Below are 24,971 nucleotides of genomic sequence, written 5' to 3' on the forward strand. Positions count from 1 at the left end.
TAGAGAAGGGGTTACAGTTATATAATTCAGGCAAAGAGTGCATTTCTTTGTGGGCAGTGTCACATCTTTCCTCACTCTTCTAGTGTTTCCCTCATTTATGATATTCTAATGTTAGCTCTGTCCCTCCTGGGGCTAACGATAAAGTAATTTTAAGTATTCACAATTCTAGTTTTTCTACACATGTCCTATGTGTGTTTTTATTTATATAATATATATATATATTTTTTTTTTTTTTTTTTTGCTTCTTAGCTTGGGCCATGTTAACAGTCAGAGATTATTAACTTGGGTTTTAATCTAGTCATCCATCTACTGCCTCCTATCCCAATTCTCTAATTGGGATTGACCTGAAATAGAATTTGATTCATGGACTAATACAAAAGGAAGGAGTTGGCTCATTTTGGTAATTATTTGCCTTTGCAATGATGATATTATAGAAATTTAAGGAAAGTTTAAACTATCATTAAAGTTTTCTTAATAAATCACTTTTTAAGAATAATTTAAGGCAGGGCTGGGAAGGTGGCTCAGTGGTAGAGCGCTTGCCTTGCATGCCTGAGGCCCTGGGTTTGATTCCTCAGCACCACATAAGCAAAAAGGAAAAAGCCAGAAGTGGTGCTGTGGCTCAAGTGGTAGAGCACTAGCCTTGAGCTGAAGAACTGAGGGACAGTGCTCAGGCCCAGAGTTCAGGCCCCACGACCGGACCCAAAAAAAAAAAAAAAAGAATAATTTAAGGCATTAAGACACAATATTACATTATTGTATATTATCTATTACTAAGATTTCCAAAGTGCTATTTTAGACACATTTTACCATATAGTTGGTAAGATTTAATACATATTCCCATCTTCACCAAAGAAAATGTATGCCTTAAAATCAAAGAAACCATGTTCTGTAAAGGTACATCTTATACCAACAATCTAAACTTGGCATCTGTAGATTTATGGGAAGTATAGGACTGAACTCCACAAACATGAAATTGCACACGAAGTATGTGTTTATATTTCTCCTTAGCATTAATGATGTCTTAAAGGGTTCTGTGATACATACAAACACTGAGAGAGAATGCATAATAGTTAAGGAAGTCAAGATCCAAATTCCAAGAACGTTTGATATATTTATACACATGAAAGGAAGACTTCTTTTTCTTTCTCTTTTCCTTTTCTTTTTTTTTGATGCCTGTCTGCGGCAAAACTAGGGTTTGGGTGCTGTGTAGTCCCTCAAGTTTAGGGCTCTATCACTTTGAGTCACAGCACCATTTCTGGCTTTTTGGACATTAATCGGAGATAGGAGTCTCGTGGACTTTCCTGCCCCGGCTGTTTTGGAACTGTGATCCTCAGATCTCAGGCTTTTGAGTAGTTAGGATAACAGGCATGAGCCACCTATAACCCCCAGGAAGAGATTTTTTAATAGAATCCTACTAAAATGAAAAATGGTATGTTCGTTGTTACTATAAAATCAAGGGTTCTTATTTTAGGGATTTTTTTTTTTAGGGCACATCTGAAACACAGGGAGAAAGAAAAATGTGATGTGATTAAGAACTTGAGGAATGCCAGCAATGGCAACCTGTGTCCAGTCTTAAAGCACACTATCCCATATGGCGTTGCCTACCACCACAGTGGCTTAACAAATGAGGAAAGAAAGCTCTTGGAGGAGGCCTACTCCACAGGGGTTCTCTGCCTTTTTACCTGCACATCCACTCTGGCAGCCGGAGTCAACCTACCAGCTCGAAGGTAAATGTTGGTAGGGTTCAGAACATTTCACCTCCTAGCTTGAGAGAAGTTTTTGTTTGTGTAGTAGGTGAGAATTTATAAAATGTTTTCGTAGTATTTGCAAGTTGACAGTTTATTTCCTTTAATATTTTACTAAAAACTAACACTATTTCCTGGTATTCGAATTTCTTCTTTCTTGCTCTCCCTATCTGCTTTTGGTTTGAGGTTGTTTGTTTCTTCTTTCTTGTCTGGTTTTGATGTTTGAATCTATTATCCCAGTTGTGTAGGAAGAATTGGCGAAGTTCACACAGTTCTTTTGTTTGTTTGTTTTTTTGTTTTTGTCTATCATGGGTCTTGAACTCTGGACCTGGGTGCTGTCCTTGAGTTCTTCAGCTCAACAAGGCAAGCGTGCCATCACTTGAGCCACAGTACCACTCCCAGTTTTCTTGTGGTTAATTGGGGATAAGAGTCTCACAGACCTTCCTGCCTGGGCTGGCTTTGAACCTTGATCTTCAGATCTCAGACTCCTGAGTATCTAAGATTACAGGCATGAGCCACTGGCACCCAGCTAAACTTAACAATTTTTGTGACTCAACATAGGGTTACCAATGAAAATAGAACATTTTGAAATCTTGAAGAAGTTATGCATAAAGCTGGGCAGGGGATGTAGAGCAGTTGGTAGAGTTCTTACCTAGCATGCCTGGTGCCCTGGGTTTGATCCCCAACACCGGAAATAAAAGGAGAGGGATCTGTGATTTATGAAGCCATTTAACTGTTGCAACATTTTTCTGTGGCAAATACTGAATCTTTGAATTCTTTTTTTTTTTTTTGGAGGGGGTCCAGTTGTGGGGCCTGAACTCTGGGCCTGGGCACTGTCCCTCAGCTCTTCAGCTCAAGGCTAGCGCTCTACCACTTGAGCCACAGCGCCACTTCGGCTTTTTTCTTTTTGCTTATGTGGTGCTGAGGAATCAAACCCAGGGCCTCATGTATGCAAGGCAAGCGCTCTACCACTGAGCTACCTTCCCAGCCCTGAATCTTTGAATTCTTAATTGATTTCTACTCTTTACAATTTATGAGTATGAGTTTTTTTTCTTCTAATGAGTGATTTTAAATAATGTGATTTAAAAGATGTTTATTTTTCTGGGTATGAAAGATTTATGTTTTAATGGGATTGCAGTTAATTATGTTCTTTCTGTTTTTATTTTAACTTTTTAATTCTTTGCCAAGTTGAGAGAACTATATTAATCTCTCATTGTAAGTAGTTGTCAGTTTCTCCTTTTTGGATTTCTAGAAGGTTTTACTATTTTCAGTTAACATGTCATTAAACTTAGTATTACAGATATATAATGAAATTAAGAATTTAAAAGAAGGTCCTGTTACTATAGATTGACTATCACTTTTAATTAATTTTGTCAATTCTATAGAGTTATTTTACGAGCTCCCTATGTTGCTAAGGAATTTTTAAGGAGGAATCAATATAAACAGATGATTGGCAGAGCTGGTCGTGCTGGAATAGATACTATTGGGGAGAGTATCCTTATAATGCAAGAAAAAGACAAGCAGCAGGTAATATGATTTGGTTACCATCTGGTTGATTGTTTATGTTTCTTGGTTTTACATCTGGCATTTATATGAGAGTATCTCTTAAGAGCTAATTATTAATGTTCCTTGAGAAGACGGTTCCCTCCTATATGATTGTGATTTAGAAAGAGTATTTGAATATATTTCAGACAATGAGAACAATATTTGTCCTACTTGTCTGTTTTTAGTTTTAAAATTATTGCAGTTTTGTCCAAGTTTTAGTTTTATTTTTTTACCCCCCCAAGATTTATTTAAAGTATAAAACCTGTTTATTTTAATAATAAATAAAAAAATTTAAATTTTTAAAAATATTTTAAAATAATAAAAAACCTGTTTATTTTAATAATAACATGTAATGTTGCTTTAACTTTTATAGGTCTTGGAACTAATAAGCAAGCCATTAGAAAACTGTTATAGTCATCTTGTTCAAGAATTCAACAAAGGAATCCAAAGTTTGTTTCTCTCTTTGATTGGTTTGAAGGTATTTTTAAGGATTTAAAAAAAAAACTTTACTACTAATATCTAAATTAATAGAGCTTAAAAATTATGCAATTAGTTAAAAACTTTGTTGCAAAGAAACTTTATGCCCAAACAACTTCCCTGATGAATTCCAGCATACATTTAAGGAAGAAATAATACCAGTTGGACACATACTCTTCCACAATATAGAAGAAGAAGAAATACTGCTTATCCCTTTTTATGAGACCAGCATTACTATGATACTAAAACCAGACCCTCCCCCTCAAAAAAAACCCAGAAGAAAACTACTAACCAAAATTGTTGATGCACATCGATACAAAATACTGTAGTATGAGCAAGCCACCAAGACAGTAAATGAGTAATGTGCTATAATCAAGATTTTTCGAGTAATGTAAAATTGGTTCAACATTAAAAACTCAAGCCAAGCATCATGCAACATGCCTATAATCTCAGTATTCAGGAGGCAGAAGCAGGAGAATCCCCTGTTCAAGCCCAGTATGGGTTACATAGAGAGTTTAAGACTAACTTTTTAGCTACACTGTAAGACCCTAACTCAAAAACACAAGGGCTTATGATGTAGCTCAGTGTACAGCTCTTGCCAACATGCATGAAGCCCTGAGTTAAAGCCCTAGCACTAAAAACCAAAAACAGGGGGAAAAAAGTTTTTTAATCGTATTGTTAGAATTCAGCATGCACTCATAATTAAAACCAAGAAAATTTAGGATTAAGAAATAACTTTTCCAACCTAATAAGGAGTGTTTATTTGAGAACCTGAGGTAACATTGTACTTAACTGAAAAATCAAGTATTTTAACCCTGAGATCAGGAAAAGCAAAATGCCTGACCTCACCAGACTGTTTCAAGTTATAGGCAGCACAGGAAAGTAGATTGGAAAGAAAAAAGTAAACCATCTTATTTGCTACTGACACTAAAAAACAACTAGAATGTAGTTAGCAATGTTATAGAGAGCCAAAGTACAAAAACTCAGCTATATTTCCAGATACTATAAATAATGAGAAAAACATTTTCACTTACAAAAGCATCAAGAAATAGGAATAAACAGAAGATATGTGCTAGGTCTATACAATGAAGACCATAAACACTACTGAGAAAAACTCAGCAAGGCATAAGTACATGGAGATATATTCATGAACTGGAGCGATTTAGCTTTGTCTATGTTCCTTTTTCTCAAATAGATCTGTACAGTCAGCACAATCCCAAGAATAAAAATCTCAAGAGGTTTTTTTTTTTTTTTTTGGTCGGTTGTGGGGCTTGAACTCTGGGCTTAGGCACTGTTCCTGAGCTCTTCAGCTCAAGGTTAGTGCTCTACCACTTGAGCCACAGCACCACTTCCAGTTTTCTGAGTGGTTTATTGGAGATAAGAGTCTCACAGACTTTCTTGCTTGGGCTGGCTTTGAACCCCAATCCTCACATCTCATTCATGTGAGTAGCTAGAATTACAGGCATGAACCACCAGCACCCAGCTAACACACTCCATCCTGATGCCGGTATTTGGATTAATAAACTGTTTTCTCTTGTAGTTTTTATGCTAGCTTCACCAGCTATGATGTTCTCTTGCCATGACTACTAATTGTCATGTACCATATATTTAGAATTTAGGTAACTCTTTGTAGAGAAACTATAGCTGCACAGAGAATTCTAAATCAACCTAACATTGAAAAAGGAAAAAATTTACAGGCCCTCATTTCTTTTCACTGATGACTAAATCCCAGTGTTTCACAGTGCTTGGCATGTATTCAGCACTCAATAAATACTTGAATGAATAATAGGATTTTGGAATGGTGCCTGGGTAAACTTGCTAGTTGGGACATTGGTAGAATTCAGTTTTGAGAAAAGGTGGAGGCCAAAGAGGCAAATGCTGCACTAATATGTTTAAATCTCAAGGAGGAATGGAAGGCTAATGTGAAGGCAGATAGATGAAAAAAGTCAAAGTCCTCACCTGGACTGGCCTACCTGGCTCCTATAGTGTTAACTGTAATCAGTCAGGTAGGAAGCATGATGAGAACAAAGTATGTTAATAATCCATAGACTAAATATTATATTCATTTCAGCTTGATAATGTATTGAGAATGATTGTTACTAAAAGGAAAGAGAAATGAAAATTTTGTTGCCCTATAATATTTTTCTTATCCCTTATATTAGTCTAATGTGAAATAATCACTAAAATTTTCCAGTGGAAGTATCATCAGAATTGTAAGAGAAATATTGATTGACCAGGCTGGGAATGTAGCTTAGTGGTAGAGTGCTTACCTGGCACACATGAAGCCCTGGGTTCAATTCCTCAGTACCACATAAATAGAAAAAGGCTAGAAGCTATGTCTCAAGTGGTAGAGTGCTAGCCTTGAGCAAAAGAAGCTCAGGCCCTGAGTGCAAGCCCCAGGACTGACAAGATAGATAGATAGATAGATAGATAGAGAGATAGATAGATAGATAGATAGATAGATAGATAGATAGATAGATAGATAGATAGATAGATAGATAGATAGATAGATAGATAGATTAGATAAGTGACTTTATTTTAGTACAACGTGCTGATATTATTGAAATTGACTAATAAAAGATTGTTGTCATTCATAGTTAATTCAACACCTTAATACCAAGCAGAATACATAAGTGTTACTTATTTATGATCGCTGATAGACGTTGTAATAGTGAATATTAGGTGGAGAGCAAAAGGGAATGACAATGAGATAAAAAGATAAGTATTATTTATTTTTAGGTAACATTTCTGGCAAGTATTGACATCATATTTTGGTGAATTCTTTCAGTTGAATTTTCAATAATGTGATTTTAAAAAGTTGTGGGGGGGGGTTGTTTTTGTTTTTTGTTCTTTTGTCAGTTGTAGGGCTTGAACTCTGGGCCTGGGCACTGTCCCTCAGCCCTTCAGCTCAAGGCTAGTGCTCTACCACTTGAGCCACAGTGCCACTTCCAGTTTTCTAAGTAGTTTATTGGAGATAAGAGTCTCATGGAGGGGCTGGGAAGATGGCTCAGTGGTAGAGCGCGTGCCTTGCATGCCTGAGGCCCTGGGTTCGATTCCTCAGCACCACATAAGCAAAAAGAAAAAAGCCGGAAGTGGCGCTGTGGCTCAAGTGGTAGAGCGCTAGCCTTGAGCTGAAGAGCTGAGGGACAGCGCCCAGGCCCAGAGTTCAGGCCCCACAATCGGACCCCCAAAAAAAAAAAGAGTCTCATGGACTTTTCCTGCCTGGGCTGGCTTTGAACCGAGATCCTCAGATCTCAGTCTCCTGAGTAGCTAGGATTACAGGTGAGAACCACTGGCACTTGGCTAAAAAGTTGTTTAAAAGTTTTTTGTTTTGTTTTGTTTTAAGCTGGGCACCAATGGCTCACACCTGTAATCCTAGCTACTCAGAAAACAGATCTGAGGATCATGGTTTGAAGCCAACCTGGGCAGAAAAGTCCCTGAGAGACTCCTATCTCCAATAAACCACTCAAAAACTGGAAATGGTGCTGTAGTTCAAGTGGTAGAGTGCTTGCCTTGAGCACAAAAAGGCTCAGGAACAGTGGCCAGGCCCTGAGTTCAAGACTCTCAACCAACAACAAATCCAAAAAACAAAACAAAACAGTTTTTAAATTAAAAAATACATATGTTTTCATAAAAAGCATGAATATGAGAACTACATTTTCCCTTAAAGTTGCTTTTCCTGTTAACTTACACAGTTGTATAGATTTTATACTAATTGTTAATTTAAATAGCTTTAAATAAATTATTAATTTAATTACAGGATATGGGAAGGCTGGGCAGTGGTTGCAAGGAGACCATGAGGAGTTTGCTTCTCTTTACCTCCAATTCACTGTTTATAAAACAGGAATAATGCTACAGAATATATAGGAATAAATAGGCTTCTTTGATTAATGAATATAGTAATGCCTGGGATTAAGGAAAATGTCCTAATGATGTCCACCATTGTTTCAGATTGCAACAAATCTCAGTGACATATATCAGTTTATGAATGGCACATTGTTTGGTGTTCAGCAAAAGATTTTATTGAAAGACAAAAGTCTCTGGGAAGTAACTATTGAATCACTTAGATACCTAACAGAGAAGGGACTTCTACAAAGAGAGACTGTTTGTAAATCTGAAGAAGAGTTACAATGTAATTTTCATATTACAAAATTGGGAAGAGCTTCTTTTAAGGGTAAGAGTTTCCTTAAGCCTCATTATTAATCTAAGAAAATTCATTGGAAAAATAGAAATTAAATATTCTCTTTGTATTTGTGTCCATATTAATAGCACTAATATCATAAACTGATAAGTTATTTCAGCTTAAATTGAAAATTATGAATTGAATATTATTTCAATTATAAAGTAATTAAAATACTGTACAAGTATATATAGACAAAAGTTCATTATTCCTCCTTTGACTTCCCTCCCCAGCAACCACACAGATTTTAATATTTTACCCAATATAACAGTTTGCAGAATGTCTTTCCCTACCTTTCCATGCATTTCAATTCAGTTCATAATACATGTATATATACAGTTTTAAATTTTTCCTTGTAAACAAATAATCTTTTATATCTGGAATTTTCTTTTGGGCTTAATATAATAACATTAGTCTGTGCTTGAATAAAGACATTCTTTTCTTTTTTGTGCCTGTACTGGAGCTTTGAACTTCTTTTTCTCTTTTTCTTTTTTCTTTTTTTTTTGCCAGTCCTGGGGTTTGAACTCAGGGCCTGATCACTGTCCTTGAGGTTCTTTTGCTCTAGCACTCTTATTACTTGAGCCACAGCGTCACTTCCAGCTTTTTCTGTTTATATGGTACTGAGGAATCCAACCCAGGGCTTCATGCATGCTAACCAAGCACTCTACCACTAAGCCACATTCCCAGCCCTTGCTTAGCTTTTTCAAGGCCGGAACTCTGCCAGTTAGGACAAACCTCTACTTCCGGCTTTTTTTTTTTTTTTGGTTGGTTATGGGGCTGGAACTCTGTGCCTGGGCATTGTTCCTGAACGTCTTTTGCTCAAGGCTAGCACTCTACCACTTGAGCTACAGTGCCACCTCCAGCTTTTTCTGCTTATGTGGTATTGAGGATTCGAACCCAGGGCTTCATGCATGTGAGGCAAGCACTTTACCACTATGCCACATTCCCAGCCAAGTTAGGAATTCTTTTTAACTCCTGTCCCATTTCCTCTATCAGGAGCTACGGTGGTAACAGTTGGATGTGTGGCCTTCCCCATACAGTCACATACTGCATAATGATGTTCTTGTCAACAGCCAACCATGTGCACAATGGTGGTCCCATGAGATGTCATCCCATGATGGTGTCATTAGCCATGTTAGATGTCAACACAGGACAAAATGTGTCCTTCGGGTCATCAACTGAGATGACTTTGTGTGTACATATGTGTTTGTATACATAGATAGAGGTTTTTGGAAATCTTTAATTTTTTTTATTATAAAGGTAATATACAGAGGAATTTCAGTTAAGTAAGTCATGTAATGAGTACATTTCTTTTTCAGTGTCACCCCTTCCCTCCCAGTTTTTCCCTCCCATCCCCACCAACAAGTTATATAGTTCATTTTCAACATAGTATTTAGTGATTAGCCCTGCTGCATTTGTTCATCTTTTGTCCTTTCAGCAAGTAAGTTTCTTAATGGTATATTTTTTGTTGGCAAACATTCCTATTTATAAAATGTCATGAACACTTTAACAGATCAATTATTTTTAAATTATCACATCTTATCTTTAATAGTTTAGACATCCATCGTTGGATATAACATAGATTATTTAACCAACCATCTATTGATGGATGTTTTCATTGTTTCTGATGATAAACAAGGATGAATGAAAATCTTGATTTCTGTATTTTGGGTAAATACTGAAACATTTTTCTTGGGTAGATTTTCAAAAATAGTTGGACCAGATATTAAGGACTTTTTACTATATTTAGATAACTTTTAAGCAAAACTTAATTTAGGGCTGGGAAACTCAGTAATAAATTTGTGTGGCATGTATGAGGCCTTGCATCCAATCTCCAGCATTGGCAAACAACAAAAAATAAGATTTAATAAACGATTGAGGATTCAGCTGAGAAACAGAACATCTTTCTAGCATTGAACCTCAATACTGCAAATAAACAAAAATTAAATAAACAAGACTTTATTTAAAATCACTTCTTTCCCCCTCTTGTAATAATGAAAAAATGTAATGTTTGTATCTTTAGGAACTATAGATTTGGCTTATTGTGACATTCTCTACAGAGATTTGAAGAAAGGTCTTGAAGGACTTGTGCTTGAAAACCTTCTTCATCTAATCTACCTAACAACTCCCTATGATCTGGTTTCTCAGTGTGACCCAAATTGGATGATATACTTCAGGCAGGTGAGACTATAAGATGTTTCCATTAGGCTACTTAGTTTGTTAATCATTAAAATGATTTTTGTCAAATGATTTTCTTTTTGGTCTATTGAAATATATTTAGAATTGCCTTTTTTCTTTTCTATTAGTATATATTAATTGTACAAAATAACAAGTTACATGTTGATGTTTTCATGTATGTATATATAAAATAGTAACGGCAACATTTTTATTTATTGAACTTAAGTATTATTTCTCTGTTAAATATTGGAGAGAGACAGACAGACAGAGAGATTATCCCAAAGACAGTTTTATTAAGGTTTGATAAGGCCTTATAATGCATAAAGCAAATGGTGCAAATGTTGCTGATGATTGGGTTTAATTATGTGAAATCTCTATCAGAGCAAAGCATGATGATGTATCAAATCTGATAATGATTATATCTGCAAAGCAATACTTATTTTATAGCCAGTAGCAAGGGGAAACTGGCCCTACATTATTAGCAGAGCCAAGTGGTGAAGTGCAGTGTATTATGACTTTACTGTATTATGACTTTACTGTGACTGACTGATTGAATTGGTATCAGAGAGAAACAGTATCCCTACTACTCTTAGTGATGGTAATTAAATCCAGGGCTTTCCATGTAGCAAGCTAAGCATGTGCACTACCACTCTGCTACACCTCTGGTGCATACATTTTTTAGTCAAAGAAAATGTAACTTCTTTTGTAATGTCATAGTTTAAAGTCATTGTTACAAGTCTTTAAAGTGGTGTTTTATAATACTTTCACAATGTTTCCCTCTTCCCAGCTATCTGCAATATTAAACATAATCACATAGACCATGGAAACTAGTACATGTGTCACCTAATGATGGAGATGTGTTCTAAAAAGTGTGTTCCTAGGCAATTTCATCATTATGTGAACAGTCCTATGGAGACCACTATGATATATGTAATAAATGTTAGCTAAAGCATGAAGCATCAATTTGCTGTATATGACTGTAATTCTATTGATGTAGAATATTTACAGTATTTGTTAATTTATGTCATTTGTATATCCCTTAATGAATCCTTTAATGAAAATGTGACCTCAGTGTAAATACTGGATTTGACTTAAATGACACCTTTTTTATTACATTTTTTTTTCATTTGTTTACTCTTTAGTTTAATCAACTCACACCTGCAGAACAAAATGTAGCTTCTCTTCTTGGGGTTTCTGAAAGCTTTATTGGGAAGAAAGCAGCAGGTCAAGCCATCAGGAAGGTACTATAATCTTTTTTTCCTCTTAAATGATAAACTTAAGTTCATTAAAAAAATATTATGTCATCTCCATTGTTATGTTGATCTTTTTGCTTCACATTCTTTTTCTTTTAATTAGCACTATTCTCATTTTGCTATTGAAACGAATATATACTGAACATCGTAGTACAAGCTTGTAATCCCAGCATCCAGTAGGCTGAGGCAGACAGTAAGATCACAAATTCATGTCAGCTTGGACTACATAGAAAAACTCAATAATATCTAAACACCAGAAATGGGTGACTTTTTAAAAACAATATTTCTGGATGATATGATGACATTTTTGTTGGAATTGTTGTATCTTTGTGTCTCTGAAATATTTTTTCATATGTATATAATACTATCATAAAAAGTGATCAACTATTAATCTCTCCTTAGGTTGTGTGCTTATAAAAAGTAGAAAATATTTATAAAATTATTTTTTAAATATATAATTCTAAAATGTTTTCTTAATTTTAATTTATTAATGAATTTTTTCCAAACAAGGGATTTAACCATGACCTTGAGCATGCTAGGCAAGCTCTGTACTGTTAGGCAACATTCCCAGTCCCTAAGGCAGCAAATATATTTTCTAAAAACTTTATGATAGATGTCATATTTGATATCAGCAATTCCAAAGTAGGAAAGATCTGGATTTTTGTTTATTGTCCTCAGAATCTCTTAGCATGTCCTTGCAGTACAGGAAGCATTGTAGAAGATTAGCATTTATAAGCTAATACTCCTGGTTGTATATGTGTGTATATGTGTGTATATATGTGTGTGTGTGTGTATATATGTGTGTGTGTGTGTGTCTATTTGTTCGTTGTGGAGATTGAACTCAGTGCTTGGGCATTGTCCCTGACCTTTTTTTTTTTTTTCCTCAAGGCTAGCACTCTACCACTTAGAGTCACAGCTCCACTTCTGGTTTTCTGGTGGTTAATTGGAGATAAAAGTCTCACAGATTTTTCTGCCTAGACTGCCTTTGAACTGCAGTCCTCTGATCTTAGCCTACTGAATAGCTAGAATTACAGGCGTGAGCCACCCACCCAACTTCGACTTAGATCTTTAACGTATGCAGGCAATGCTGATCTCATTTTCAAAGATAAAAGATGGCATTTACTCTTCATGTACATTGAATAATGCAGCTATTCCAACCATTGCTATATCAAAAAGTTAAAAACCATGTAATATTTAAGCATTCCTTTTTTCACTTTTTAGATTGAGTCTTTTACCATAGAAATGGCTTTGTTATTTAGATTTTCAATTTTGTGTTGGGTTTTGTTTTGTGACAGGGTCTCACTATGTAATCCTGGCTGGCTTCATACTTGCAATCCTCCTGTTTCAGCCTCTCAAGTACTGAGATTACAAGCTTTCAAAATGTTGAACAAAAATACTTTTTAACATATATACCTTTTATGTCAAACTCTCAAATCTAAAATCATGATTTGGAACTATTACCAAGTAATACTTCTATGCATTACTATCTTTTTTAAGTTTTGACCCAGAATTTAATTTGTTACATTTAATTTGTTACTTTTTAAAAATATTTATTTGGCCACCTCCTGTGTTTCTTTGGCTACCACAAGTGTGTATATGTGTGTGTCCCATGCTGAAACCTGACCTCCGGGCCTTGTGCTTCTTGCTTGATCTTATTTTTGCTCCTGGCTTGTGCTCTAAGACTTGAGCCATGCCTCCAGTTCCAATTTGTTAATTAAAAGAATTTTTTTATTTATCTATTTTTGTTCTTTTTTTTATTTTTGAGATGGGTCCTGTTATATAGCTCACACTGGCCTTAAACTCACAATCATCCTTGTCACACCTGAATTACAGCTGTGCACCATCACACCTGGCTCAGTTGTGTTATATTTTATCTAATATAGTTAATAAATACTTGTTGAGTAATTGAGTATTTGAAGAATATGAATTTATCTCATTTAAAGTGAATTTGTTACTAGTTTAGCATTCTAAGCAAGTATTCTACATTTGGGCAAAACCCATAGACCCTAGACATTCTAAAGAACATGATACATAAAATCTAATTGATTTCTCTATATTCTTTTTTACCTATTTCTTGCAAACGACTTTAAAATCAGCATAAAGCATTTTGCTCTGTAATTAAATCATTTTTCTTGGCTTCGGAAATACATTCTAAGCAAAACCTACATTAACTCAATTTATAGTTACTAGTAAAGGTACATTAAAATTGAGAAATTAAAAAGCTATCTTTTTCTACTTGATATTCAACTACCATAGTTTTTTAGCTTCATGCTTTTTATTTTATTTTATCTTTTGGTTATGGGGCTTGAACTCAGGGCCTGGGCACTTCTCTGAGCTTTGTTGCTCAAGATTAACTACTTGACTACTTTGAGCCACATCTACACTTCCACTTTTCTGGTGGTTAATTGGAGATAAGAGTCTCATGACTTTCCTGCTCAGGGTGGCTTCTTACTGTGATCCTCAAATCTCAGCCTCCTACATAGCTAGGCTTACAGGCGTGAGCCACCAGCACCTGACCTAGCTTAATGGTTTAAAAAAAAAAATACCCATCATGAACATGTAGAATGTAAAATCTGTAATTCCAAAATCTTTCATCATGTTACTTTTGAAAGGATCAATGAAAGGATCCTTCACATCCATGCCAGGGACCACACAGAGGCAGGCAGCATAGGAGAAAGATTATTTCAGGGTTTATTAGAGGAGCCATATTTCCCCTGGAGAGGGAGCACACTGCAGCCTCCATTATCCAGGTAGCAGCAGGGTCTGAGGGATAGGAAGTGAAGTAGATGGGGTTCAGGTGGGTCTGGGTGGAGAGAGGGAGGGGCCAGCTATGTGGCAGGAACTCCCGGGCAGGGAGGAGCTCAGGTCTGGGTGGAGCTGAGGACCAAAGGTGGGCATAATGCTTACATTCCTTGATCTGTTGTTTAATAAAACTGGGGTACCAGGCCGGGGGAGGGGGTATGGGCAGAGTTTGTTTGTCTGGAGCTACTTCCTGCTGAGAGGGTGCACTGTAAGGGGAGAAGGGGTGCCAGGTACTGTACGTGAAGTTGACCAAGGTCATGATGGTTATGAAGATGTTACTTGTCCAGTAACTTATTTCAGTCATGAGGGGGAATGTAATTTTTTTTCCCCAGAGGACCAGCTTAAGCTAGCGTCAAAATTTTAATCCTCCTACCTCATCCTTTCAAGCATTGTGATTGTTGGCATGCACCACTACCACACCTAGCTAATTCTACATTTTTCTTTTTTTCTTTTCTTTCTTTGAAGTTCATCCTCTTTTTCTTTTGATTTTAAGCATGAATTAGTTTCAAAGTTAGCTTGATACTAGCAATGAGGTACTTTATGCAAAAATATAGTCACTAGATACACCACTGGCAAAAGTAGGTACCCAGAACAGAAGCTGTCAACCACAGGAAACATTTTTCTATCCCTTTTACTATCTTACCTTTGGAAATATTATTTTTCTTTTTCTTTTTTTTTTTTGAGGGGGGGGTCCGGTCGTGGGGCCTGAACTCTGGGCCTGGGCGCTGTCCCTCAGCTCTTCAGCTCAAGGCCAGCGCTCTACCACTTGAGTCACAGCACCACTTCCGGCTTTTTTCTTTTTGCTTATGTGGTGCTGAGGAAGCAAACCCATGGCCTCAAGCATGCAAGGCAAACGCTTTACCACTAAGCCACCTTCCCAGCCCGGGAAATATTATTTTTCAAAACCATGTAGGAATTGTAGCACAGTATTTTATAATAGAGAAAGGGTTATTAATGTATTTATGTACATACATTTGTCTAACATAATCACAGTCATTCACAGATACACACACACACACACACATACACACACACACACACAAACACAAACACACACACAATTAAACAAACAACTTAGTTCAAGAGACCACAGATTGAAATCACTTTGCCAGCAGCATTGATTTCTTCAGGAGTCTCTGAGGAATGAGCCTCTGTTTCCATGTTGCCTAGGTGACTTCATTTAGAGATCCTCAATTAACTGCATCTGCAAAGGTCCTATTCCCAAGCAAGGTCACAGATGTGGGTACCATGTTTAGGACATGAATGTTTTTGCTTTTTGTTTTTTTGTTTTTAGGATAGTATAATTCTACTACTGTATTCCCAGTAGAAGGAAGTTTGGTTTAAATTCGAAAATTGGAAACAGTTTGACACGTCTCTTTCTTATAGTTGAAAAACTGAGAGTCAGTGTAATCTAAAATATATGTTAAATCAGTTCTGTTTCTATGTTATTCTTGCCTCACTAACGTGTAGTACAACTTTACTGTCATTCCATCTAAACTTACTTATTTGATTATGTCTTTCTAGAAGGTGGACAAGGATATTGTCAACAGACTCTACCTATCGTTTGTTCTTTATACCTTGCTCAAGGACACTAACATTTGGAGTGTATCCGAAAAGTTTAATATGCCCAGAGGATACATACAGAGCCTGCTTACTGGAGCTGCCTCCTTCTCCTCCTGTGTGTTACACTTCTGTGAGGTAATTCAGATGAATGCATGCTGGTCCTTTTTGTTTTAACTGTTAGTAGGTAAGTATTTTTTCATAGTTAACTTACATTATTTCAAAAAAGTCAAGATTTATTTCAAAATCCATCTTTGTTTTTAGGAAAAATTACTGAATCAACTAAACTATGTAATAAATAGTAGAAAATGTATAGTTTTCCCTACATTAGGGTCACCATTAACAGTTTTGGTATCTAGAATGAACTGTTGAAAACAGTCTTTTTCCATAATGGTAGTTTCTTTGTCAGTATTTTTCTTATGAGTGATAAATATGTCTGGTGTTTGGGTGGTAAGTTACCATTTCCAACAGTTGCTTATGGGTTCAGTACCATGTTTTTCTCTCTCTCTCACTCTCTTGCTCTCTCTCGCTCGCTCGCTCGCTCGCTCGTCTCTCGCTCTCTTCTTGATATTCTTTCTTTTCCTTTGTTTGATGTAGGATTGTGAGGACATTAGCCTTGGAAAACAATCTATATGTAGACATAGAAAAATAACTCTAATTCTGATGGCTGATCCTAAGAAGTATAAGCTAACAACCGCTGATACACTTTTACTCCTTTAAAGTACTTTTTCTTTTTCTTTTTTTTTTGGTCCGGTCGTGGGGCCTGAACTCTGGGCCTGGGTACCATCCTTCAGCTCTTCAGCTCAAGGCTAGCACTCTACCACTTGAGCCACAGTGCCACTTCCAGCTTTTTTCTTTTTTGCTTATGTGGTGCTGAGGAATTGAACCCAGGGCTTCAGGCATGCAAGGCAAGCGTTCTACCACTGAGCGCTTTTTCTTTTAAGAAAGTATGTAAGTGATATAAAATAGTAGGTTGATTATATTGGTGAAAATGATTTTAACTGCAAATAATAGAAAAAACTCCACAGAAAAACCAGAACTAAGGCAGTTCCAGGGTTGATTGGTTTGGTAGATACAGTCAAAGATGGTCTTTTCTTTCATTTACTTTATTGCATTAACTGCTTTCTTTTCTTTTTTTTTGGTTGGTTGTGGAGCTTGAACTCTGAGCTTGGGCGCTGTCCCTGCGCTCTTCAGCTCAAGGCAAGTGCTCTACTGCTTGAGCCACAGCACCACTTCCACTTTTGTAATGGTTTATTGAAGATAAGAGTCTCATGGACTTTCCTGCCCGGACTGGCTTTAAACCATGATGCTCAGATCTCAGCCTCCTGAGTACCTAGGATTACAGGTGTGAGCCACTGGCACCCGGCTGCATTAATTGCCTTCTAACTGGTTACAGTGTGTCCAGCTGATGTGTCCCACATATCATGTATTTCCAGTGATAACCAAAGGTGAAGAACAACATTAAAAAAAAAAAACTACTTCTGGGCATTGGTGGCTCATGCCTGTAATCCTAGCTACTCAGGAGGCTGAGATCTGAGGATCTCGGTTCAAAGCCAGCCCAGGCAGGAAAGTCCATGAGACTCTTATCGCCAATAAACCACTAGAAAATAAACCACTAGAAAACCAGAAGTGCATTGTGGCTCAGTGGTAGAGCTCTTGCCTTGAGCTAAAGAGCACAGGGACAGTGCCCAGGCCCAGAGTTCAAACCTCATGACCGACCAAAAAAACCCAAAACAAAACTACTGTAACAGCAATTTTCAGACATGTATTTAAGAAGACAAATCTGTATGATTCCATGCATATACTCATTCATGTTTGATAATTATTGACTCATGATTTCCAGTATTTCTATTCATTTAAATAATGCCATATTGAACATTATGTTGCATTCCAATTTTTCCGTATTTAACAACATTTTTTCTGAATAAATACCCAGAGATAGGCACTGGTTTTAGTTACTTGGGAAAAAATTATATGTAGTTCCTGAGGTTTTGATAAAAATGAATAGAGCTCTTATTTCGTGTGTGTGTGTGTGTGTGTGTGTGTGTGTGTGTGTGTGTGTGTGTGTGTGTGTGTGTGTGTGTGTGTGTGTGTGTGTGTGTGTGTGTGTGTGTGTGTGTGTGTGTGTGTGTGTGTGTGTGTGTGTGTGTACACACATATGTACATACTTACCAGTCCTGTGGCTTGAACTCAGGGCCGGGCACTGACTCTGAGCTTTTGTGCTCAAAACTAGCACTCTGGCACATCAGCTTCACAATCCTGCTTTTTTGGTGGTTAATTGGATGTAAGAGTCTCACAGACTTCCCTGTCCAGGCTTGCTTTGAACTGTGAGCCTCAGATCCCAACCTAGCTAAGATTACAGGGGTGAGTCACCAGTGTCCAGATTTATTTTCCAATGTTTAAATTTTTTCCCTCCATCTAAAATTATTTCATTAAGTTTCTCAGAGTCTCCAACATTTCTCCTCATACTAATTTTGATCAGAATCATCTTTCATTTCTGGCATAACTCAAGTTAAGGAAATAGATACAAAGATTTAAATATGCCCTTCCCACACAAAGTAAACTGAAATAACTTACAGAAGTTAGAGTTTATATATTTTTTTGTGTTTTGCAGGAACTTGAAGAGTTCTGGGTTTATAAAGCCCTTTTGGTAGAACTTACCAAGAAACTGACATATTGTGTAAAGGCAGAGCTAATCCCTCTTATGGAAGTGACTGGAGTCTTAGAGGTCAGTAGCGTCTCCAGTTGTCAATTGAGGTTGTTTTGACTACCAGAAAAAAACAAGTTTTGCTGTTCTTCAAAGTCTTACTATAGAGCAAATAATAGCAATTACTTATTTGTTATGGAAGTTTTTGTTTGGTTTGGTTTCATTTTTAAGATAAATTGCTGCCACGGCCTCCCAGAAATCCTCTGCTAATTGAGAAGCAGACCTGATGAAAATAATAGTAATAATAACAGTAATAATAACAGTAAGAGAAGGAGAGTTTCCTCAAGAATATGTGCTATCACTTGTCACTTGTACTTAGCTTCTCTTCCCTCCTCTGCTCCAGTGACAAACTACTTCTGGCCATTTGGACTTGTAGAAGCATTCTCCTAAGACAGTCTGAAGAAAGAGTTCTCAGTTGGTCGCTCTCTGATTTCTGTTAACCATCCACTTTATCCACTTCATTTCTTAGTTCTGCTTGGCGCGCGCGCGCGCGCGCGCACACACACACACACACACACCTCTCTCTCTCTCTCTCTCTCTCTCTCTCTCTCTCTTCCCCCCCTCTCTCTCTCTCTCTTTCTCTCTCTCTCTCCTTGAAACATTTAAGATATTGGACTAGAACTTTTTTTTTTTTTTTTTGCCAGTCCTTGGGCTTGAACTTAGGGCCTGGATACTGTCCCTGAGCTTCTTTTGCTCAAGGCTAACACTCTACCACTTGAGTCACAGCACCACTTCGGGCTTTTCTGAGTAATTTATTGGAGATAAGAGTCTCACAGAGTTTCCTGCCAGGGTTGGCTTCAAACTGCAAACCTCAGATCTCAACCTCCTGAGTAATTAGGATTATAGATGTGAGCCACCAGCCCTTGGCTGGACTAGAGCATTTTGCTTAGGTCAGTGCTATTCACCTAAGTGCCTTAATATCTTTCTCATTCCTGAGTTTAGCACATATCAACAGGTTTTAGCTGCATAAAATCTACTTCAAAGCCAGATTTGAGATACCCAAATGCATGTTAAAAACCTCTTCAGGATTCTGAGATGTTATTTCTTCACAGTTTATTAGTTTATTCTTGTCTCTCGCATGTGGATTTTTTTTTTTGCCCTATCTCATTTCTGATTCTGATGATTTTTGTAACACTTTTCAGGGTCGGGCAAAACAGCTGTACAATGCAGGTTACAAAACTCTAGTGCACTTAGCTAATGCAAATCCAGAAGTATTAATAAAGACCATTGATCATTTATCAAGGCGCCAGGCTAAGCAAATTGTTTCATCAGCAAAGGTAAGCATGTAAATCATTGTCTATCTTTAAAATACTTTATAGCATACCTCCATAGACCTTAGACATCAAAACAAAGTATTGAGTGCTGTGTACAGTTACAGACACAAAAATATATGTGCTCAGAATTTTGGGTATAATGCAAGACTTGCTAAGAGAAGGACCACCTTAAAAATATAGCTGGTTTTCAGGGTTCACTGAAATCCAGAGACCCCTGGAAGCCATTGGGCTCTGCTTCCCCTCAGCCTCTTTACAGAAGTCCTTTCTCAGCATCCTCATTATTTGTTCCTACTCATGAACATGTTCACTTACAAGGGAATTATAGCCTCAGAAATCAAGCTCCTCTATTTTTGGATGTTTTTCCTCCTACAGAATTCATCCCAATATGTCCAAGCTAAATTTTTTCTCTTAAATTCCCGGCATTGAATCAGAGTTCTACTCTCTGCAGCCCAATCTGCTCTTTTTTATTGTAATTATTCCAGTGTTTGCCTCTAAGTGCTTCTCTAATACTAAATAAAGTTGACAGACTTCTCACTCACTCTCCTCTTACCCTTTGCTAGATGCAATCCAGGTTCTTGTTGCCCTTCTGCTCCATGTGGGTAAAGCCATTACATGGCAATTTAGGCTTATTGCCTTCTTGATCTCAACTATATATTTGCTTTTTTGGTTTTTGGTTTTTTGTTTGTCAGTCATGGGGCTTGAACTCTGAGCTTAGGCACTGTCCCTCAGCTCAAGGCGAGTGCTCTACCTCTTGAGCCACAGTGCCATTCCAGTTTTCTGGTGGTTTATTAGAGATAAGAGTCTCACGGACTTTCCTTGCCCGGGCTGGTTTTGAACCGCGATCCTCAGATCTCATCCTCCTCAGTAGCTAGGATTACAGGCATGAGCCACCGGCGCCCGGCTTATATTTGCTTTTTTAAAATTATCATAGATTTGCTACAAAAGGGTATTTCATTGTGCCATGCATATATATACTGTACTCCAGCAATCCCCTATTAACTCTGTTACCACCTCTTCCCTTCCTAATACAATTTCAAGCAATGTTATTGTTGCTTTCATGGATGGAGACCATCTATTCTGACCATATTCATTCTCTTACCCTTGTTATCACAACCCCCTCTCATGGGTTCCCACCCCTCCAAAAGAGCCTGTTTCTCTTTCCCCTCCTCCAACTCCCCTACTATATTTGTTTATACTTACGTATAAATTATGGTGGACTCATATTGATGACTCCAGTCCTAATACTTCCTGGTACATACAATGGCATAACAGAATTTTGCTTTAAAACTTAGTGGCTTAAAACATTTTATTTTGTTTGTATTGTTGTTGATTAGACAATTCAAAAGTGTTCAGCTACGTGATTCTCTCATTTGGGGTTTCATATAATCATGGCTAGATGTTGCCGGAGACTGTAATTCTCCAGAGGCAGAATGTGGCTGAGTGTCAATCACCGGGCTGACAGCTGGTAATGGGCTATTACATGGGGCTTTCTGTTGGAATAGCTGCATTATGGGCCTTTCTATGGCCATAGGTTTTGTGTCATTCATTTACTTACTGCTGATCTGTGTGGTTTTCATTGGATGTATTGGGAGATTTGTTTTACGTGGTCACCATTGTATCAGATTTTCAAAAGCTTACCTAATTACTTTTTTGTTTAAAACTGGTTTTGTTTTCTTTTGATTTTGACATGGAGTCTCACTGTGTATCCCAGGCAGGCCTCAAATGTGCCCATCCTCCTGTCTCAACCTCCCCTGTGCAGGGATCATAGATCTGAACTACCATGCCCAGCTCCTTAACTACATTTTAATTTCTTATATAACACTCTGTAATGTTGTGCTCTATCTAATTGGTAGAGTGGTTTTGTTTCATCTGATTTTGCTGAACTTTTAAGTATAAATTAATTTATTTTCTGCCAATCCTGGGGCTTGAACTCAGAGCCTGGCTGCTGTCCCTAAGCCTCCCTGTGCTCTATGATAGCGCTGTACCACTTGAGTCACAGTGCCATTTCTAGCTGTTTATGAGAAGTTTATTGGAGATAAGAATCCAATGGAAGTTCCTTCAAACCACAGTCCTCAGTGTCCTGAGTAGCTAGGATTATGGGTGTGAGCCACCAGCACCTAGCTAAATATAATTTTTTGGGGGGGGTCCAGTCATGGGGCCTGAACTCTGGACCTGGGCACTGTCCTTCAGCTCTTTAGCTCAAGGCTAGCGCTCTACCACTTGAGCCACAGCGCCACTTCGGGCTTTTTTCTTTTTGCTTATGTGGTGCTGAGGAATTGAACCCAGGGCCTCTGGCATGCAAGGCAAGCGCTCTACCACTGAGCCACCTTCCAAGCCCCAAAATTTTTATAACAAAAGAAGTACAATTATTTCACCCTTCTATATACAACTAATGCCAACATTTTGTTCCTGATATTTAGAACGAAAGAGGGAACGTCATTATTCAGGGCCATATTTTGTTTTTGTTGTTGTTTGTTTTTAGACAGGGTCTCAACTCAAGAATGCCTGTGCTTCCCAAGTCTTGGGGTTACAAACATGTGCCCTTATGCCAGCTATGTGCTATATTTAGAAATACTATTTTCCTGTATATTGCTGTTGAAATTAACCATGTTTCTGAGTGTGGTGGCACATACTTACAACTCCAGCAAACTGAAATAGGAGGATTGTAAATTTGAGGCCAACCTGCCCGACATAGTAAGATTTTTGTCTTAAAGCAACAGAAAAAGAAAGAAAATGGAAGGGAATGAGGCAGAGGTTAACCATGTTAACTTTAGTAATTTGATAAAACTTTTCTTTGAAATACCGATGAGTTTTAAAAGCATACTAAATTTGGAGGGATAATAAAATGATAACACTTTTAGGAGCTAATTAAGATTTTGCAAAATTGTATGAGATTTTATAGATTAAAAATTAATTTTTAAGTGGCCAGGTCTTCAGTAAAACAAATCTTTGGATGTGTTAAAGCTCCTTTAAGTTTGGTCTACTTACACAGAGATCAGCTGAAATGGTTTTAACTAAATGCCTCAGCCACATTAACGCTAATCCCTTGTTCTTAAATGGTCATTTTTATTCAGTCTCATTATTTTAGTTTTAATATCTAGATTATGGATGTATATGGATTCAGGTTTCTAGTAGACTGGTACATTTGGGGTCTCATGACGTGATGTTTTATTGCAGATGCTGTTGCATGAAAAAGCTGAGGCTTTGCAAGAAGAAGTAGAAGAATTGCTGAGGCTGCCCTCTGATTTCCCTGTTGTTGTGGCCCCTTCTATTGAAAAGGAATGAAGTTCTGTGATGCACATTTTCAAATCTAAATTATTTATTATATACATATTTTATTAAAGAATCCTTAAAATCTATAAATTACAAATATATCTTAATTATATGTTGAGTACTGTGGTTATATTTAAATCTGTCTCACTCGTAATTACCATAACCTTCTCACTAATAATCTGTCTTCTTCAACATTATCTCCCTGTGAAAATTCTTCCTCAGCATAGCTCCGTCATTACTGTACTTCTCATTATTCTCTTACTCTATGCAGGCTAAGCACACACTCCCCCACTGAGCTGCACTCCCAGCCCTCTCTTACCCATTCCCTTGATCAAACTGGACTATTTGAAATCCCCAGACTTTCCCTGCAATTTCAGACTTTCATATCCTAAAACTGCCTTATGTTATTGCCAGTAAATAAAAATGTGAAAATGAACCATGCATTTCTAGTGTCAAGTAAAAATGTTTGAATACTGTCTATGAAATTATCTTATATTCATCCTAATACAGGTGCTTTTTCCCTTCTTCAAGCATTGTGGGTCTTTTTTTTTGTTTTGGTCCAGTTGTGGGGCCTGAACTCTGGGCCTGGGCGCTGTCCCTCAGCTCTTCAGCTCAAGGCTAGCATTCTACCACTGAGCCATCTTCCCAGCCCTCATTGTGGGTCTTTATTTATGCCTTCCCCTCTGCCCCTTCCCCCAGCTTCTTTTTGTTCATTATCTTTGATGCCACATAGCATCTACTAGACTGCATTCCACAAACAGAAACCTCTGTGAAGAATGAATGCTACCAGATTAGCAACTTAATATTACCTGTCCCAATGAGAATTATAATTCTAGCATATAGACTTTTCAAGTAAGCCCACAGTCTAGGTTCTTTGTGACTTAGCATTTTAAACTTAAATATTATAGGCATCTACACACCAGATGCCAGTGGTTCACGCCTATAATCCTAGCTACTCAGGAGGCTGAGATCAGAGGATGGCAGTCAGAGCCAGCCCTGGCAAGAAACTCAGTGAGACTCTTTATCTCCAATTAACCACCAGAAAACCGAAAGTAGCGCTGTGCTCAAGTGGTAGAGTGCTTGCCTTGAGCTGAAGAGCGCAGGGACAGCGCCCAGGCCAGAGTTCAAGCCCCATGACTAACAACAAATATATATATATATATATATATATATATACACACACACACACACATACATATTATACATACATATATATATATATATATATATATATATATATATATGCATTTACATAGCACTTTTCATGTGCCAGGTACTAGTCTAAGTAGTTTGTGTGATTTAGCTAGTTTAATCCCTTCAGCTACCAAGTAAGCCAAGTGCTAGTATCCTCACAATAAGTTACAGGTGAGAAAGCTGAAACAGCAGGAGTTACTTGCCCAGGCCATAGAGTGGGAAAAGAACAGGGATTCAGATCCATGCAGTCCAAGCCTAAAGTCCATGCAGTTACTCATATACTACTGTCTTGATAGATGATGTGCCCACATTTTCCCTTCCTAAGTGTTCCTTTCATCAACTTCACCTTTCTTCCTAGCATTATATGCCATTATTGTGCCCCATTCTGGATTGTCTTTATACACATCAAATATGACATCCTAATGTTTCAGTAGAATCTTGGCCACTGCACATGCTCCATTTGTAGCAGCTACTTTGTCTTTGGTAAAAGCAACTTCTAAGGATTTCTCAGAGGTTCTGAGATACTCTGCTTTCTGGCATTAGTGCCTCAAGAGTCCTCAAAAGAGGTGATGTTTTAGTCCTGAGTTCTTGAGCATCTGGCCGAGAAGCTGGTTATTTAATGATTCAATTTCTGACTTTGCCAATAGTTTTCCATTTTCCTTTTTTAACTAGGTGGATTCCTGTGTTCTGCAGTGATTTCATGGCCAACTCGGTAGATGTGAGACAGCCGCGCTGTTCTGCTGGTGTGGGGTAGCACAGGAAGGTCTTGCCAGTGTCTTCCCA

At 37.5% G+C, this 24,971-nt stretch overlaps 1 protein-coding gene across 2 annotated transcripts in view; it reads left to right on the forward strand.

Annotated features, from left to right (window-relative positions):
* Nucleotides 1-23,435, forward strand: part of Helq (helicase, POLQ like) — a 40,257-nt gene extending 16,822 nt beyond the window's left edge. Inside the window, exons 9-18 of one of the 2 annotated variants that reach the window (XM_070013164.1) lie at nt 1,488-1,727; nt 3,131-3,272; nt 3,664-3,768; nt 7,719-7,941; nt 9,971-10,128; nt 11,268-11,366; nt 15,705-15,878; nt 18,355-18,468; nt 19,590-19,724; nt 22,899-23,435. In XM_070013164.1, the coding sequence (XP_069869265.1) occupies nt 1,488-1,727; nt 3,131-3,272; nt 3,664-3,768; nt 7,719-7,941; nt 9,971-10,128; nt 11,268-11,366; nt 15,705-15,878; nt 18,355-18,468; nt 19,590-19,724; nt 22,899-23,006 (1,498 nt within the window). In that variant the 3' untranslated portion in view covers nt 23,007-23,435. Of the gene's footprint in view, nt 1-1,487; nt 1,728-3,130; nt 3,273-3,663; nt 3,769-7,718; nt 7,942-9,970; nt 10,129-11,267; nt 11,367-15,704; nt 15,879-18,354; nt 18,469-19,589; nt 19,725-22,898 lie in introns of those variants that run through there. The other variant, XM_070013165.1, reaches the window with a different exon arrangement.
* The last annotated feature ends 1,536 nt before the right edge of the window (nt 23,436-24,971 follow it).

This window comes from Dipodomys merriami, unplaced genomic scaffold (assembly GCF_024711535.1).
Source record: "Dipodomys merriami isolate MVZ:Mamm:240054 unplaced genomic scaffold, mDipMer1.0.p SCAF_9, whole genome shotgun sequence".
Classification (NCBI taxonomy): domain Eukaryota; kingdom Metazoa; phylum Chordata; class Mammalia; order Rodentia; family Heteromyidae; genus Dipodomys; species Dipodomys merriami.